We start from the raw sequence: 17,393 nt of genomic DNA on the forward strand, positions 1-17,393 counted from the left end.
AATCCCAGGGGTGTGATCACATTGTCCTAAAGCTACTACAAGGAGCATCACACATGTCTTCAAGGGTTTCTTTTGTCCAGAGCTGTCAACATTTTCTGTTTTTACAGAGTAACAATAGCTTAAGACAAACATTCAAGGAACAAAATAGGCAATAAAAACCCATGAAAGATTTCTAGCCTTTTCGTTAGAGTCGTAATTTTTCCTCTAAACATTACCTTTCTGCCTCCTGGCATAGGACAATGCCCAAATAATATCACCTATAGACAGAGACTTATGAAATGTGGGTAAGAGCAGTTCTCAAGCCCTGCTGGGCATATACCCAGTCTGAAAAGTCAGAATAACACAGAAACAGATGTAAAACAAGCTGAGGTCTTTGGACAGACCTGGCCAGCAGTTATGCACTTCACTGGAGCCCTTCCATGACAGACGAAGCTTCGGGCTGTGGCAGAATGATGCCAGCACAATACCGAGAATATAATGACTCACATATCCAGGGCTAGACACATTTTTCTCTTTTAAAATTCTTCGCCCTTAGCACACAGGAACGTATTCAGACTCCGATAACATCATGGAGAGGTCCAGAAAGAAAGATGAGTAATCACACTGCATCCTGCAGCAATGAACATATATGTGGACTTTGTCCGTGTGTGTGTGTGTGTGTGTGTGTGTGTGTGTGTGTGTGTATGTGTAGGCAAAAACAGAAGGCACGGAGCAAGCATTCTAGGACAGTTCCAGCTAACATGCCAATGTGCATTCATTAGTCTTCTCAGAGACTGTACTCTCTTCCAGGCAGGTACAGGAAGAGCATTTTTTAGACAAAACCCTGAATCATGACCATGAGTGACAGTGTTGTTGCCTGGGGCATGTCTCCTAATCTGAACATCTGGTATAACTAACGAAAACTCCCCATCCCTTGTTTCTAACATTCACTGTGTGGGAAACCACCACCATATGATTTCCCCGTAACAGAATTTTTATCAAGTAAATATTAAGTTATTTCAAACCTCTGTGAAATTCACCTGGATTGTCTGACAAAGCAGTCATTGGTTCTTTAACCCTGGTTTGGAACCTTCCACGCAAATCTGATGTACTGCAAACCAGCTAGCACTCAAAACCAAGATAGAAATCAAGACAAATCCAAATAAAAGGACAATGCTTCAACATTTTCAGGGGAAAACAAGAGGCTGGATGGGGAAGGATAGAGGGGATGGCCTTATGAGTAATTTTTTTCCAACACAAACTATTACGTATATTTAAGAAAGTTTGCTGGAAGATAAAGCCTCTTTGGAAATATGGTAACATCAGGGCCACCTGGGTGGCTCAGTCAGTTAAGCGACTGACTCTAGGTTTTCGGTCAGGTCACCATCTCATGGTTCTGTGAGTTTGAGCCCCGCATCAGGCTCTGCACTGACAGTGTGGAGTCCTCTTGGGATTCTCTCTCTCTCAAGATAAATAAATAAACTTAAAAAACAAAATATATGGTAACATCAGGCACCAAAGCACAAGATTTTTAAGAAGCAATTTCAGAAAATAGATTGCACTGAAAATCCTGATGTGGATTTTCACAGAGCTATAAACACGTACTACATTATGCACATGCCCCCAGGACAGGGTGGAATATGTCTGGCACGGGGAATTCAGCCACATCACTCTGGTATGAAAAGAGCTGGCAGAAGGGTGGGTGGCACGTGATAAGTGACAATTTATGTGCAGATCTGACCTCCTGCTTAGCCACTTAGAGACTTTCTTAAGACCGCTACAGTTGAGTTCACTGTTCAGTTTGTTAATTTTCATAGTGTCTTTTGGGGAATGCATCTAACGTGGGTTTCTTTTCTGTACTTGCTTGGCTCCAATGTCACAGGCAAATTGCCAGTTGTGCAAGAATCTGAGTACTCTGACAGAAACCATCCTGGGTAATTCTGCTTATGCCGGCTCAACAACTTGCATCACTGATTAAACCATCCTCTGACTGTATTTATGAGACGTTATGTCTGCCTAGCAATGAGCCTACATTATTTAGACATTAAAGTGGAGGCTCATTCAATTTACCCTTGCCTGACAATATTTTTGTTTTTCATCTGGCTCTACTGAAAATAATATATGCATTCCTTGGAGAAACCCATGGTATGCAGTAGCCATTTAGGCAATTTGAGAGAGCAGTATCTAATAAACAGACTGGTAGTGAAAGATAATTTTCGTATTATGTGTACCAAAAAAGGGGAAAAATCCAGAGAAGTTCAAAAGTGCTTCAAATTCTGTTGTGGCTCTCAAATCCACTTGGGACTTGTTTTGGGGAAAAGTTGAGTTGACTGGAACTATCCTTCCAAGGCCCACATTATACATTTCAAACTCCTGCCTAAAGGCAGTTCAAACTCGTTTACATGCAAAGAAGTATTCAGAGAAACCCTCAAAATAGCCATGATTACTGTGATGAGCGAGCCCTACGTGAAAAAATGCTCTTGGAAACCACTTGGTAACCTCTGCTGTTATAGGGCGATGCACAGGCTTTCTGTGCCTAGCACAACATTAAAAATAAAACAGCCCCTGCTGCCAAAGAACTTGCAGTCTAGTTGGGAACTAATACATAGAAAAAAATCAGGAAACGTTAGAAAATGGCACAAAATCAAGTTCTGATTCAGAACAGAGAGAGTGACTTGACTGCACCCCCCCCCCCCCCCCCCCGGTGATTCTCTGGAAGCAGAAGGAATCTGTTTATTACCCCCCAGGTGACACCTGGCACAACTTAGAAGAAACTATTCTCTACTAGTTGCAAAGGTACAGAGACTCCTACAATCATTTACATGTGGTTTGGAAATCAAGGTCTTTTTTTCCTTGAATAGGTATGACCAATAGTCTTTAAACCCACTTCAAAGAAAACAGTTTAAATCATACAACCATGAAGTCCAATCTCGATCTGTGACACCCTGAGATCTACTTCATTCAGGAAACTGGTAGATCTTATCTCGTCTCAGACTCACACAATAGCAAAACAGTAGTGTGCAGGGGTATTCTTCCTTCTTGAACTTTCTTTGTTGTACGTAAAAATGAGCTGAGAAAGTAAAGTGGTCACTGGTGGGTGGATGAGCAGCCCTTCAGAGGGACTAAGAGTGTGGGGTCCTGACACTGATGACATGGGGAAGTGAGGAGAACACCAGGAGTCGGCTGTGCACACGTGGTAACCTCAGAAGGCCCCGCGGGGTAGGCTTTACAGAAAGCTCCCATGTATTAAATTTCTCTCATCTTTACTTGGCTGGAGGGTAAAGACATTGCTTTTTATTTTCTTTCAACTCAAGTGCTGTTGATGGAAAACAAAACGAACTTAAAAAACAAAAAGGAAGCTCCTTCACAAGGTTGAGTTCCCTGAATAGTGTATTCCAGGTCTTTTTATTGCACGCTCCAAACTTGTGCCCTCAGGCACTTCAAGTTCACATGCAGCCCTGCAAACTGTGTGCTGTCGGGTTTTAGCATGCCAAGATGAAGTGCAGTCTGTGGTATCATATGTACTTACAAATAGGTTCTTCCACGAAGTGAGACTTAACTAGATACGGAGAATTAAAGTAAATCTCTAATCACCACTACCAGCCACCCAGTGAAGCATGGAATACTGGGGCTACAGCAGAATAAATACTCAACACCAGTTACACATGCACAACCTAGTGTATGGGGCAAAATGGAAACCTCTTCCAGTTGGTGGTCGGCCATTAGCACACGAGCATGTGAACATGTAGTATTGTCTTCGTGAACAGTACAGTGAAATTGATACAAAACCAACAAACATATGGCTCATGTACTGTGCCGGGATGAAAACAGAAAGATGAGAAAAGTTTCTGCCTTCAAGGAGCTTCTGGTTTAGTCAACTGACACATTTAAACATATTAAGGGGACACAGAGGACAACCCAACTGAACAGGGGAGGCTCTCACACGAGGAGGCAAGATTTGAACACAGGCCTGAAGGGTGAGGGTTGGAGAGCCAGGTTAAAGGGAACTGGAGGGAACTAACTTGGAGACCATATGAGAGAAAGCAGAGAGGAACAGGGCAGCATGGCATGTTTGGAATACATCTGCAGTTTGGCCTGGGAGGACGGTACATGGTAAGGCAGAGAACAGAGAGAGGGCTCAAGAAGTAGGCAAGAGCCCTTTCACCTCTGGCCTTCAATGAATGACATTCTAAGAGCCTGGAAGGGAGAAGGGGGCTTTTCGCCATTAAAATGACACAGAGGCCTGTATTTTATCAAACTCGCTGGCCGCAGGCAGGGAGGGTATCTGGGAAAGGAAAGGCTAGCTATCAGGCAGGCAATTAGAAGCCTGCTGTAATGGCCTTGGTGACAGAGAAGGGGTTAAACTAGGCTGAGGTGGGAGGGATGGAGGGGAGAGGGTAGGTTCTAGAAGTTATCAAGAGAAAAAAAAGTAAGGACTTGAATGGCTTTGTACGTGAGAGATGACGGATGGTGAGGAAGGCAGAGCCCAAGGTGACTCGACCCTGAGTTTCTGGCTTGAGTGCCTGGCTGGGTACCAGTTCCACTCACTGAGAAATGCCTAACTGAAGAAGAGCAGGATTAGACGGGAAAGGGGGCTTGTTCCTCTTTGGAGACAGTGAATGTGTGGTGACTGAGACCAGGCGGCCTGAAGCTCAGAGGAAAAGCCAGGGTGGGAGATGAGCGGTTCTGAATGTACATACCAGCTGAAACCTTGAGAATGCATGACGTCTATTAGAACTGTGGAATTTGGGGAAATAGCAACAATTAGGGTTTAGATAGAAGAAACAAGCCCACAAAAAGAGAAGGAAGTAACACAAGATGGGAAGAAAACAGAGAGATGGGTGAAAGAGACGTCAAAGGAAGACACGTCAAAGGATGAGTAATGGACAAGTAGCATCAAGTATAGCAGACAGACAGCATCACAAAGATAGAGAAGCTTCCAAATTGGATAGTCAGGAGCTAAGTGTTAAGGGCTGAATTGTGTTCTCATGGCTCCCGCCCCCCAAAAAGGCTGGCATCCTAACCCTTGGTAACTCATAGTGACAGAACAGGACCTTATTTACAAATAGAGTCTTTATGGTTAAAAAGAGTAGGCCCTGATTGAATGACTGGTATCCTTGTAAAAAAGGGGAAATTTGGACATGGAGACAGACATGCACAGGGGGAAGAAGGCATGAAGAAACACAGGGAGAAGATGCTCATCTACCAGCCAAGGATGGAGGGGGGCCCCTCCCTCCCTACCAACACCTTGACCTTGCACTTTCAGCATCCAGAACTGAGACAACACATTTCTACTGTCTAAGCCACCCAGCTTGTGGTACTTTGTCACAGCAGCCCAGCAGACTAATATGGACAGTTTACCATGCAAGACACAAGGGGAAGAAGTCAGGTTGGGGAGGGCTAAGGTATGAATGTAAGGCAGAAATGGGGACTACACTCTTACAAGGTTTATGTGAGAAAAAAGCTAGAGAGGAACACAGTGCTTGGTTTAATTTAGTTTCAAGATCAGAGACACGTGAATGATCTCAAACACAAATGGATAGATTTTTCCGGGAAACTATTTCAAATTTAAAACATATTGGCATAGTTCATAGTTTTGTTCTCTGTACTCTGTTATTTAAAAAAAGGCCTGTTGTAGTAATGGTCACAATTTTTGTTCCTAGTATTATTTGTGCATTTTCTCAACTTCTCTACCAATTAGTCATGCCAGAGATGTTACAAATTGAAAATAAAGGTTTTTGTGTTTTTTTGGAAAAAAAAAAATAAAGGCAAAAGACTTTGAAATTATAAGAGAGGGAGGGGATAACTGGCAGAGCAAGGTCCTGATGGGACGCGATCAAGGCCACAGCTTGGGACCCCCTGTTTTTTGAGACTTCAGGGAAGGAAGGAGTTAAGAATGGGGATGGAGGTGGTCCTTGTTGGGAAGAGGCAGGAAGTTGATGGTGTTTCCACCTGTGGTCTCAATTTTACTCATCAAGTAAGAAGCAAAGTCATCTGCTCAGAGTTGACAGGGGGTTAAGGAAGAACCGAGCAGGCGGGTGGAGACTGCCGCCAGGGAAGGATGAGAAAACTGAATGAGGACCAATGATGCTGGGGGTCTGGTCATGCTGGAGACAATATTTACCTGCCTGGATTTAATAGAGGCAGAGGAGGTGGCCTGTTGTAGAATTAATCCAGGTTTAGCATTCTGCAAAGCAGGTGTGACCAAGGTACGGGTACAAGAGAAGTCACGATACTGTTAAAGAAATGGTTTTAGCACTCAAGAACGGAGATGAGGTTTGGCAGGGATGGAAAAGTGGTAAAGAAAGATCCCTCTGTATTTTGGATCAGGTTTAGTGGGAGCTAGAATGAGAGCGATCTTGGAATGAAAAGCTCCTGAGGTGTGGTATTCTTGGTCATGACAACACAAGGCAGAGCGCTGGGAGGAGGTGGTTAGAATGGACTGGACAGAAGGGCTGTAGGGACTGAGGTCCGGGCTCCATAAGGGGTGCACGGTGACACATGCTGGAACCTTCCACAAGAAAGGCAGGAGCTAAGATGGAAAGCACCTCGGCCCTCAACGGACAGGACTGCAGGACACAAGATTTACTGAGGATGGTAGTGGAAGATGGGGAGTTACAGGATGGCCTGTCTACCAGAGAAGGAGGGGCTTCCACAAGTCAGACCCTCTGTCCTATTGGGATGGCTTCCATTCATATTTAAATACCCAATGTCTGGAAGAGACACATTTTTAAGTCTTATTTGTAGGATCAAAGAAATAAGTTTTAAGAGCTAAATGAGAGTATGTGGTTCTTGATACATCATGTGCTAAAATTATAGATACATTACATAAAAAACTACTGATAAAATTTTAGATAAACAACATACCAGAAACTCCAGGTGGTGTCTTAATGAATTTTCCATTAAAATGACCAATAACGGCTTCGCACTTTTCTGTTGATTCCATCCTATTCATCCATAAAAATAAAACACACGTTTAGAGATCTCTTAGTTGTCATTTGGTTTTGTGCATGTGAGCACTCTTACAGGTTTACTAGATACAAATGAAACCTAGCAAAAATGTGAATAAGAAAAAGTGGGTTTATTCTTTTATCTAATTGTTATATGTGTACTTCTGTCATAAAATGAAAACTGGTCTCCACAGAGTACTTTCTGAATCATAAAAGAAATACATTATACCCAGAGAGTTTAATATCAAGCACATCAAATGTGTCAGTTTTTTCTACTTGTTGGAAAAGTGGCAATCGATACACAATAGTCTTTCTTGGTCATGATATTGAATTAAAACAGAAATGCCAGCTCAAAATACGATTGTATTTATTATTGCTGCCAGAATATTAGTCATTTGATGACCTTTCCTTTTATACAGTCACAAAAGGACAGACTCAAAAGTCATGATAAGAACGACTGAAAATCACAGGACACTCCTTGTATGGTTTTACGTTAGCTTTAGGTTTAAAATTAAGTCAGCAAAGTCAGTTATGTACCTTCTTTGTCACCCTGGCTTCAGAGAATGAGCAGAGGACGGAGCCTAACTTCACAATTTATTCTACATCTGCAGGTGGCTAAAAACATTTGAGAAACATTTCAGGGAAATCACATTATTTTGACTTTTTTTTTTTTTTTTTTTTTAATGGAAGAAACACTGAATAATCTATTCAAAATGCACTACACTCCTGATTACCCAGAGAGTTACATCTTGGTTTTAATGGGTAGTAACAGTTTTAAAAAGCCATAGAATTTAATTGGGTTCCATCTTTGGATACAAAACTGAAACTGCTTGATCTGCTTTCCGAACACCCACAGAGGTAAGGATTTTTAGATGGTGCTGAGCTTTTCACTGTTTCCCTTGGACCTTTGAAGCAATGAAGGGTACACTGGAAATGCAAGTTTTGGTGACTTTCCACCCATAGAAATTTTAGTTTTGTTTTAAATTATCTGGCTGAACAGAAAGAGCTGTTAGCTAAAAACCAGAAGAACCGAGTCCCAGACCAGTGCTTGAAGTCTGGTGAAAATGCAAACATTTCTTCTTTGACTCCATTTTCTTACATGGAAAATAGTAAACAATGCTGTTTGTGTTGATTTCACAGGTCTATGGGAGACATGATGGTCACCAAATAGGATACTGCATATGAAAATAAAATGCCAGCAGATTTTCTTCTAAAATAAAAGTCAACACGTTGAAAGATACAGACGTTATGTGTTCCTGCACAATATGAATAGGTTCCTAAATAATGTAAAATCAGTTTTCGTGCATGGGCTTTCAAATCAGAACTATGTCAAAAATCAAAGCTCCTTCTGTTTAAGATTTTTCTGTTGGAAACCAAATTAACCAATACACTGAAGTATCCTTTCTGGGGAGGAAGGTATGAAAATAAGCTGTAAGGGGCCCCTGGGTGGCTCAGTCGGTTAAGCGTCTGACTCAGGACTTCAGCTCAGGTCACGATCTCAGGTTTGTGAGATTGAGTCCTGCTTCAGACTTCTGCGCTGATAGCGTGGGAGCCTGCTTGCGATTCTCTCTTTCCCCCTCTCTCCTCTGCCTTCCCTGCTCTGCTCCTACTCTCTCTTTCAAAATAAATAAATAAACTTTAAAAAAAAGCTAGAAGTGAAAGCACTTTTAGATATATCTGTAACATATTTCTTAAAAAAAAAAAAACTAATCTGAAGCAAAACTGTAAAATGTTACAACTGGTGTAGCAATTGGTGGTTAGACAGGTGTCCAATCATTGTCTTACTTTCTGAATGTTTGAAATAATCTAATCCATTGACTTTATGATGAATCAAATTTCCATCTAATAAGAAAAAGCCATACCAATTTATTTATGAAATCTAGGAGCCTATGATTGTTACTTTTAAGAAGTTATAGGCATCTGGTCTAATTAATCAAAACATTAAGGACACATATTTTCAAAACTATTGCTCATGTGGTATTTCCTTGCCCTGGGTTACCGAATATTTAGTGTCCTCCGGTTCAAGAATCCTAATGAACTCCCAAAAGATCTGGAAAAACTACCAACCAAAACTTACACATTTAAATTCATGGTAGAGCTGGCTCCCATAACCCTGCCTCTTCTCTTTTTGCTCGACTTTTATTTTGCAGGAAACTCAGCAGAGCTATTGTCACTGACACGATAAAGACAGAGCAGCGTGCTTACCTAGCAAAGCCAACACCACGACTCGTACCACTGGAATCACGTAGTATCCTTGTAGAAATAACTTGTCCAAATGGCTTGAGCATAGTTTCAAGTTCTTGCTCATCCATGGACAGTGGCAAATTAGAAATATATAGGTTAGTAGGATCTTGTTCCTGTTGCTAAAACAGAACAGAGAATTGTCCGTTAATGTCGAACTGAAGTTGAAGTATTTACGTTAACACACTTACTTTTCTTGAGCCACTCTCTCTGCTCAGGTCCTTTTAGAGCGCTACCTAGAGAGAGCATGGGAGCTACAGAACACCCAGGTCACCTTGGACACTTGAAAACAGTGTCTGAAGCTTGGACAATCTGTGCAGGTCGGACATGATTCCACTGCGTCGTTCTTAGCGGATCTGGGGGTGGAATTGCTGGCATGCACTGCGGAGCTGGAGAGGAAGCCCTCATTGAACCACACTCTCAGCTGTTTGCAGCGCTCCCAAAAATAACCAACCTCTCCTCCACTACTATTTTTAGGAGTCCATTTCAGGCACACTATTGCACACAAGGGTAATACTGTGAATAATTCAATCCAGAGACAGATAACGGATTCTGAACCAAGGCGTCTCAAGTCCACTGGGGCTTTATCTCAATCCCCTTCCTCTGCTCCATGGCAGGGTCCTTACTACTTACTTTTGAGTTGTGATCACCAATGGGGAAAGGAGAGCCCATAAATTCACAAAGACAAATAAACTCAAAGACATATAAAATGATAAACTCTAGGCAGAGCAAACTTTAGAATCTGCATAAAGGTGAACTCAAGAGTAAATGGGGGAAGGGAGCTCTGCTAAATCCTTGCTCCTCAAAGAGCGATCCAGGGGCCAGCAGTGATGGGATTACCTGCAAACCTATCAGGAATGCAGAATCTCAGGCGCCCTCCCAGGCCCACAGAATCAGAAGCTGCATTTTAACAGGATTTCCAGGTAATTCATATGCATATGATGTTTAAGGAGCAATAATTAGATCATTTCCCACTCACCTTTCCTTTGCTCAGACAGAATCAGCTGAAACCAAAGATACGCAACTGAATTTTCTGAGAACCAGTAACTACTAGGTATATTTACTAAGAGTCCAGTGTTAAATCATCAGAGAAAAAGCTTATATGACAACTGGAATATTTTCTGATCACGTTAGAATCACTTCTAATCACTTCTGCAGGATCACTTCTGCAATTCTAAGACTGGAATTTTAATTTCATTTTAAATCAGGCTTTCCTTTGATCTTACTAACCAAGTGTATCTTTACACACTGAACTATGCAGGCTTATGAATTTTCTTTAATGAGCACTTTTAGTAGTCATTCATTGATATTTTAGCATTAGGCAACAGAATGTCAAACTCATATTTTAGGTGTCCAAAATGCACAGTGCTTTGAAGCATACACATATTTGAATTGTACAAAAGTCTCTACTTTTAAATTTGTCCTATCATTAATTAAACCTGAAATGAAACCCGTCCTTTTATGTCATCTGGAGTAAAAGTGAACATTGACCTTTCGTGATATACTTACCAGGTAAGATTTAAAATAACAACCTGGTATCCTAGGACATGGCAAATGCTCTGGTATTTCCAAGCATTCAACTTATCAAATCTAGAGAAACCATGGGCAAAAAGTATTGTCCCTATGACCTCCTGGTTCTGACAGTGGGCAGCAACATGGAACCAGACCAGTCCCAAACGTGTGCAGCAGAGGCTCCAGGCCTGGGAGTCCCTGGGGTGTGTCAGTGTGGGTAGATCCAAGAAAAAAAGTGAAATTTTTCAAATGCTCACTAGCAAGCCAAATACTTAACCTCATTAACCCTTCACAGACTGAACAAAATGCTAACTATCTTTGCTTTTAGCTGAAATTAGGATCAGCTCAATGTGGAGTGACTGATTATTTTATGCTGAACAAAACCTATCTTTATATCTTTAAGGTATAAAAATTGGAAAGTGATTTAATAAATAAAAAACACTAACAGATAAAGTGGAAATATAAAGAAAAGCAAAATGGTCTTAGGTATGAAAGTTTTCAAATGCTTCTGCAGTAGGGTGAGAAGTAAAATGTTCTCTCCTTATTTTCATTTCACTCACTACATTTGCCCCATTAATTGCACAGCTCCTGGGTTAGTCATCTCACGTGGGCTCTACCCTCCCAAGTCCCTGAAGATTTCCTGCGGTGCAGAAGGCTCTATTTGTTCCTATGGAAGTCTGGTCCTTAACTGGCCAGTACAGATGGAGTCCTTTCTCTGAGGGTGGGTCCTGATGAGCCCCGTAGCCTCCTACAGCCAAATGATGTGTACAGCACATTTCATGCGTCCCAGACTCGCATAAAATAGCCTTGACTCCAGTCCCGTCTTCCAGCTGCTTATAGTTAAGTAGGAGAGATAGAAACACAAGTAATAAGTGCTATGACAGAGATGGGTACCAATCACAATGGGAGGACGGATGGGGGGAAACATGTCTTGGGAAGACAGTGAAGACTTTCCGGAGGTCATGACATTGAGTTGAGACTTGGGAAACAAACAAGTCGTTGAGGCTGAAATCAGATTGTGAAAGGCTTTCTAAAGAGTTTGATTCTACTTGGTCAGTCACTGCTGTTGAAACTTCCATTTCAGTGCTGCGAACAGCAAGAAGGACTATGTATCCTGAGGAGTCGGCAGGCAGAGGCCAAAGTAACCTTGCCAGAGTGCAAAATTTTTTTGAAGCCTTGTGTTGTATCTTAGAAAAAAAAAAAAAAGTCATGTAAATGTTGCAATCTATTCCCTAACTATTTAGGTTTGTTTTAGTATAGAAACAGTATTTCTGACCTCATACTTTCAAGTACTACTGATACTCTGGGGAGATAAGCTGTGTTTATCCTGTGATTTCATGTACTGGGGTGGGGGAGGGGAAGCAGGAGGAAGGAGGGACTGCCGTCCATGAACTGCAGTTAGAAAGCCACAGTCTGACAAACGGGGAGGTTTCAGAAGCATGGAAACAAGGAAATGATATGATCAAACCTATCTTATGAGAAAAATCTCTGAATCATGCTTAGTCAGATTCAGAATAAAGCTGGGAACCCCCTAATTAAAAAGAATTAAAACCTTCCCTGGGCAAAGATAAGGCCTAAAAAATGTTACGTAAGAAACATATACCACAAATATTGTGGAGACTTCTCTATAAGTTACAATTATAACAATTAAATGACTAACATTTAAGAATGTCCAGAGGATATTTGTCATATGTGAAGTATTTTTAAAAGGGTTAACAATGTAGGTACAAAATACTTTCTAAATCCATGTTTTAAAATATGATTAAAATATGTGTAAAATACTACATTCTTTAAAGTCTTGATTCAACCTGAAAATTCACCAGTGAAGAAAAAAATAAGCACTAAAATCAGAATCCAGAAAGAAACTGAGCTCTTAACCCATTCATTGGTAAATAGTGAGCTAAAAGTAGACTAAACACAAGTGAATATTTCCTATGATTTTAATACATTTGTTTTCAACAGCAACAACTCAATTAGTTTTTTCATTTGGGATCATCTTTAAAGCTAATGTTATTTATTTTTCTTTTCAAATGGTCAACTTATCCTGCAAACATTAGCTACAAAGTTGCAGTAATTAAAAAAAAAAAAAAAAGAAAGAAAGAAAGAAAAGAGAAGAAACTCCAGGCTGGCAGGACTGGCCACAAAAATATCTAATCCCCAAAGTGTCCATGGATCCTAATTACCACACGTTCATAGTGAATGGAATATACAATACTTGCAGTGAGTGGGGAGTGGTTCTTGAATGAGGGTAATTTAGTTTCTTTAAAATCAGTGACAACCATAACTCTGTTTTATTGCATACAATGTTATGTCCCAAAAAACAATTATTCTGTAAATTATGGGTGGCCAAACATAAAGTGGGGCCAACAGGCCTCTTTATATCCATCTTTAGGCATGGAAAAGGTTCAATGGCTTCTCTAACAAGTAGAAAACTAGCTCCCACATTGGCCATGAGAGGGATAAATGGCCACTAATGTTCACTTGAGTAGAAAAGCAGGGCTCAGAGGTCCCGTGTGGTGTAAAGCACTCAGTCATCATCTGAAAGAAATTAACAAAAACCTCCCTGTGCATGTGGAATGGTTCCTAACATGCAAGAAAGGGACTTGGCAGGAAGACCAGACATCTGTTTTCCCTTGTACTGAATAGGTTCACCAACCAGCCGAGAGCTGCTTACAGGCATGTGAATGCAAACTGCCTAAAGCATGGTGGACTCTGTGTGGAAGGGGGATTAAATTCCTGCTCCTCTGCCTATTTACTGGGGGAAAAAAATGTGCTCGCTCACCACCAGGCAAAGAACATATGATGGCCTGCTGACTCCCAGCAGGCCTTAAGAGGTAGTGCTGAAAGGCCTGGAGAAGTCACTCTATTAACAGATATACCAATGTTGATTTGGTTGTTAAGTCTTTTCAGCTTGGTATCTGAAATTTTCTCTTCTCTTTACTGATTCTGAGTCTTCTATTCTAAAAACAAACACATCTGAAACAAAGCCAAGTTTAACAGAAACGGGAATGGCTTTGAGCCTTTGGCAAAAGCTTTTGATAAGTTTCATCAGGGTACTCTATAGACAGAGCTCAATAAATCTAATTTTTAAATGTCCCATTCTTGTCACTATCTGCTCAAGCTAGGAAGAAAGCTTTTCTCTCACTTAGTTGGCTTCTCTGGTCATCAACAAAATAAACATTTAGTATCTACCCTATGCCAGGTACCAAGAAAGGTACTGAAAGTTAAAACATGAATAAGAAACCATTTCTGCTGTTGAATGCTCTCCACTCTCAACTCTGCACTTCAGTTCTGAGTATCTGGGGAGTCCTTTTTCAACCCAGGTACCCAATGTGTCAAACAATATTATATGCTTCCTCACCCTGAACCCCACACCCACCCCCTGACTTCCCTGGAATGCACTTTAATTTTTTCTAATTACATAAGAAATCAAGACTTTAATATGTAACAACATGAATTTTCAAAACCTTATGTAGTATCCTGATTAATTCACTAGCAACAAGTGGATGGCAATGGGTCCCTTATGACTCAACATGGGAGCCAGACCTTAACTTCTTTTAAAAAGCTGTCTCCACAAAAGGTGCATGCCAGGTGCTCCTTTATCCAGACAGCATAAAGGGATGAAGTCAATTCCAGATCTTCAAATCCATGGTGCCATGCTACAGAACAATGGACCCTCTAGCATTTAAAATATCTTTTGTAACTTTAATGATATGATAAAAAATAAATCAGGTCCAGGAAACTCCATCTTTCCACAGAGACCTAAAGAAATTCAGAAATTCATGAAGTGCAGGATGTTGGCACACTGCCAGCATCTCTGAACCTACGTACTGTTCCTTCCCGACAGATGATGTAGAGCGGGATCACTCTTCCCAGCCAATTTACACTACCCAAGTCTCCTAAGGAGGCCTTTGAACAGTGCTCATTATCAATCCACAGGAAAGTGGCATTCAGGTGCACTGTTGACATGTGCCAATCTAGACCCAGTCCAGTTTTGACTAAATGCAGCGTAAAGAGTCCTTCAAAACAGTGGTTATTTCATAGACCACGCTGCTTAATATCACTGGCACTGAAAAGATGCCTAGGTAAGTGCTCTTAGGGTTGCTTTAAAGAAGGCCTTTGCATTTGTAACAGGTTGTTCAATAGCCCTCTTTCTAACTTGGTTTCAGCAGAAGCCACAAAACAACGGTTGGCACTCTGACATTCCAGAGTGAGAAACCAGACCACCTAAAGAGAGCTGCTGAGAACTGGTTTGGGGTGCTTAGCTGACCACCCACCTCCGTCTGGGTACGAGAGATTGGAGAGGCTGAGGATGAACATGTATGTGGAGAGAAATGCTGATGTGTTCTGAGTCTCACCATGTGGGCTGCTTCCCTATCACTGCGAGTCAAGCAAGAGGGGCTTGAACAGACCACTCAGGAGGCTTGATCTGTGTGCCGTGGAGCTTGGTGGATACAATGGATCAATGTCCGACTTAAACCTGAGGAATCTAAAAGGTAAACGGCTGGCTGAAAGGGCATATAAGTGTGGTTAGTAAGTTACCTACTCTCCCACAGACAGTTGCCAAACGCAGATCAGATGAGGGCCACGCAGGGTAGAACTGGCCCAGCGTTGTGTTAAATCCTTCCAAGAAGGCAGCCTTGAAGGGCAAGGAGGTCTCAGCAGAAAGGGGTTGAAGTTAGACTCTTAGATTATCAGGAGCTGAGGCATATATTTACCAGTTTCGAGGAACCACGGGAGAAAGATCAATTAGGGGTGGTGGTGGTGGTGGTGGTGTAAGAGATCTCTGAAAACCTCCCAAAGCATTCCACGAAGGAAAACATTAGCTCTCTGTCTGGCCAGAGAAATTAATACCAGATTATACCACTGTCAGGTCAAGAAACTTTCCCATCCTGTACCACTGTTCCAAGGTGGTGGGGCGGGGGCATAGGGGGCAAGAAATCACAGTTAGTTAGCTGATAGAAGCACAGGAAAAACAAGCTTGGGAAACAGGAGAGAAACTAATCATGCTCCTATCCTGCTGCAGGCTTACAAATTAGGGCAGACCTGAGCTGGAAAAAGGGAGAAGCTTCAATGGGATACTCAAAGTTTCATTAAAAAAAAAAAAAAAAAAAAAAAAGTCCAAACAAGCCAACGAAACCCACCAGGACTGGACATTTAAATTACAGGCATCACACATACAATATCAGTAATGTGTTCTTAAAAATCAGATGTTCAGCATCAAAATGTTAGTTAGGATCCCATTCCACATTATTTCAAATAATAAAAAAATCATAATGTATTACACATGAATCACCACCCTCAATTTCCTAAAATGTCATTACTTATTTTCCTATTTTTCTACAATTTCCTAAAATGTGACTTAAATACATTTGTTACATATGTATGTATATACCCACGTAATAGATGGTTGTATTGGGATATAAACCTTTAATGCATTGCTTCCTGATCACCAAGTAATCAATACAGTTGTTAGCAGACAATTGCAGTTTAAGCTGTGATTTCTTTAGCACCAGTGACAGCCGAGACACCTATCTCTTTTGCCCACTCTCAGCAGTTTTCAAAACCTCTCCATGTGATTCTGCAATTTACAAACTGTATTTAGAACGTAACTTGAGACTCCCTATACAACATCTTATTTAAAATATCGTATTGTTTGGTGTAAGTACATTTAGAAATGGCTGAAAATGTGTCGAAAGATAATTCTATTCCGTGACGTTTGGATATAAAAAAATCAAGAGGCATTCTAACGAAAAAAAATTTATCAGAAAGACCTGGAATGAAAGCAGCAATGGAAGGGACATTTTAAGATAATGAGAGTGGCGGGAAAAGTCATGGGACCTGCCCTGGATATTATCCATGAGAGGATGAAGCAGGAACTTTATAGAACAGAGGAAATAGACAGACTAGAGGGAAAAATAGAGTTGTTTTTTTGACTGTGTCTTCAAAGTCCTGCTTATAAAATGTACGGTTATCCATTGTTTACAGAGGCAGATTAAACATTTTGTAAATCATTATACAACACAGGTACTGCACAATCATAATGAAATATATTTAAAATCCTCATAATCATGATCTTTCAATAATGCCACAGGGAATTAATTACTCTATAGTATAGACAATCTGAAAATCATGATACTTAATATTTATAGATTTGGTTTATTTTTTTTAATGTTTTTTTGTTTTTGAGAGGGGGGAAGCACAAGCTGGGGAGGGGTAGAGAGAGGGAGACACAGAATCTGAAGCAGGCTCCAGGCTCTGAGCTGTCAGCACAGAGCCCGAAGCAGGGCTCGAACTCACGGATCACGAGTTCCTGACCTGAGCCTAAGTCAGATACTTAATCAATCCAGCTACCCAGGTGCCCCTCAGTTTATTTTAACTTCTTACTCTGGAGTTTGAGAAAATCTGAAATATGTCCAACTTATGTCCAAATATTGGGGCGCTTGGGTGGCTCAGTCAGTTAAGTGTCCGACTCTTGATTTTGTGGTTCGTGAGTTTGAGCCCTGTGTCAGGCTCTGTGCTGACAGTGTGGAGCTTGCTTGGGATTCTCTCTCTCCCTCTCTCTCAAAATAAAGAAATAAACAAACATAAAAAAATATATCCAACTCCATTCAAAGCTTTAAAAATATTAAAAGTCAAGGACTACTTTAGAAAGGTGATTCCTTTCAGTAATTCCTGACATCTTTCATGAAGTTGAATCTTTGTGTCAAG

General features: G+C 41.0%; 1 protein-coding gene across 18 annotated transcripts in view; it reads right to left on the reverse strand.

Annotated features, from left to right (window-relative positions):
- RBMS1 (RNA binding motif single stranded interacting protein 1) overlaps window positions 1–17,393 on the reverse strand; it is a 220,445-nt gene that overhangs the window by 20,674 nt on the left and 182,378 nt on the right. For all 18 annotated transcript variants that reach the window (XM_043576868.1, XM_043576877.1, XM_043576881.1 and 15 more), the window contains exons 5-6: window positions 9,135–9,292; window positions 6,847–6,926 (exon numbers count right to left, since the gene is read on the reverse strand). In XM_043576868.1, coding sequence (XP_043432803.1) covers window positions 6,847–6,926; window positions 9,135–9,292 — 238 coding nt within the window. The remainder of the gene's footprint in view (window positions 1–6,846; window positions 6,927–9,134; window positions 9,293–17,393) is intronic.

Source organism: Prionailurus bengalensis, chromosome C1, assembly GCF_016509475.1.
Source record: "Prionailurus bengalensis isolate Pbe53 chromosome C1, Fcat_Pben_1.1_paternal_pri, whole genome shotgun sequence".
Classification (NCBI taxonomy): Eukaryota; Metazoa; Chordata; class Mammalia; order Carnivora; family Felidae; genus Prionailurus; species Prionailurus bengalensis.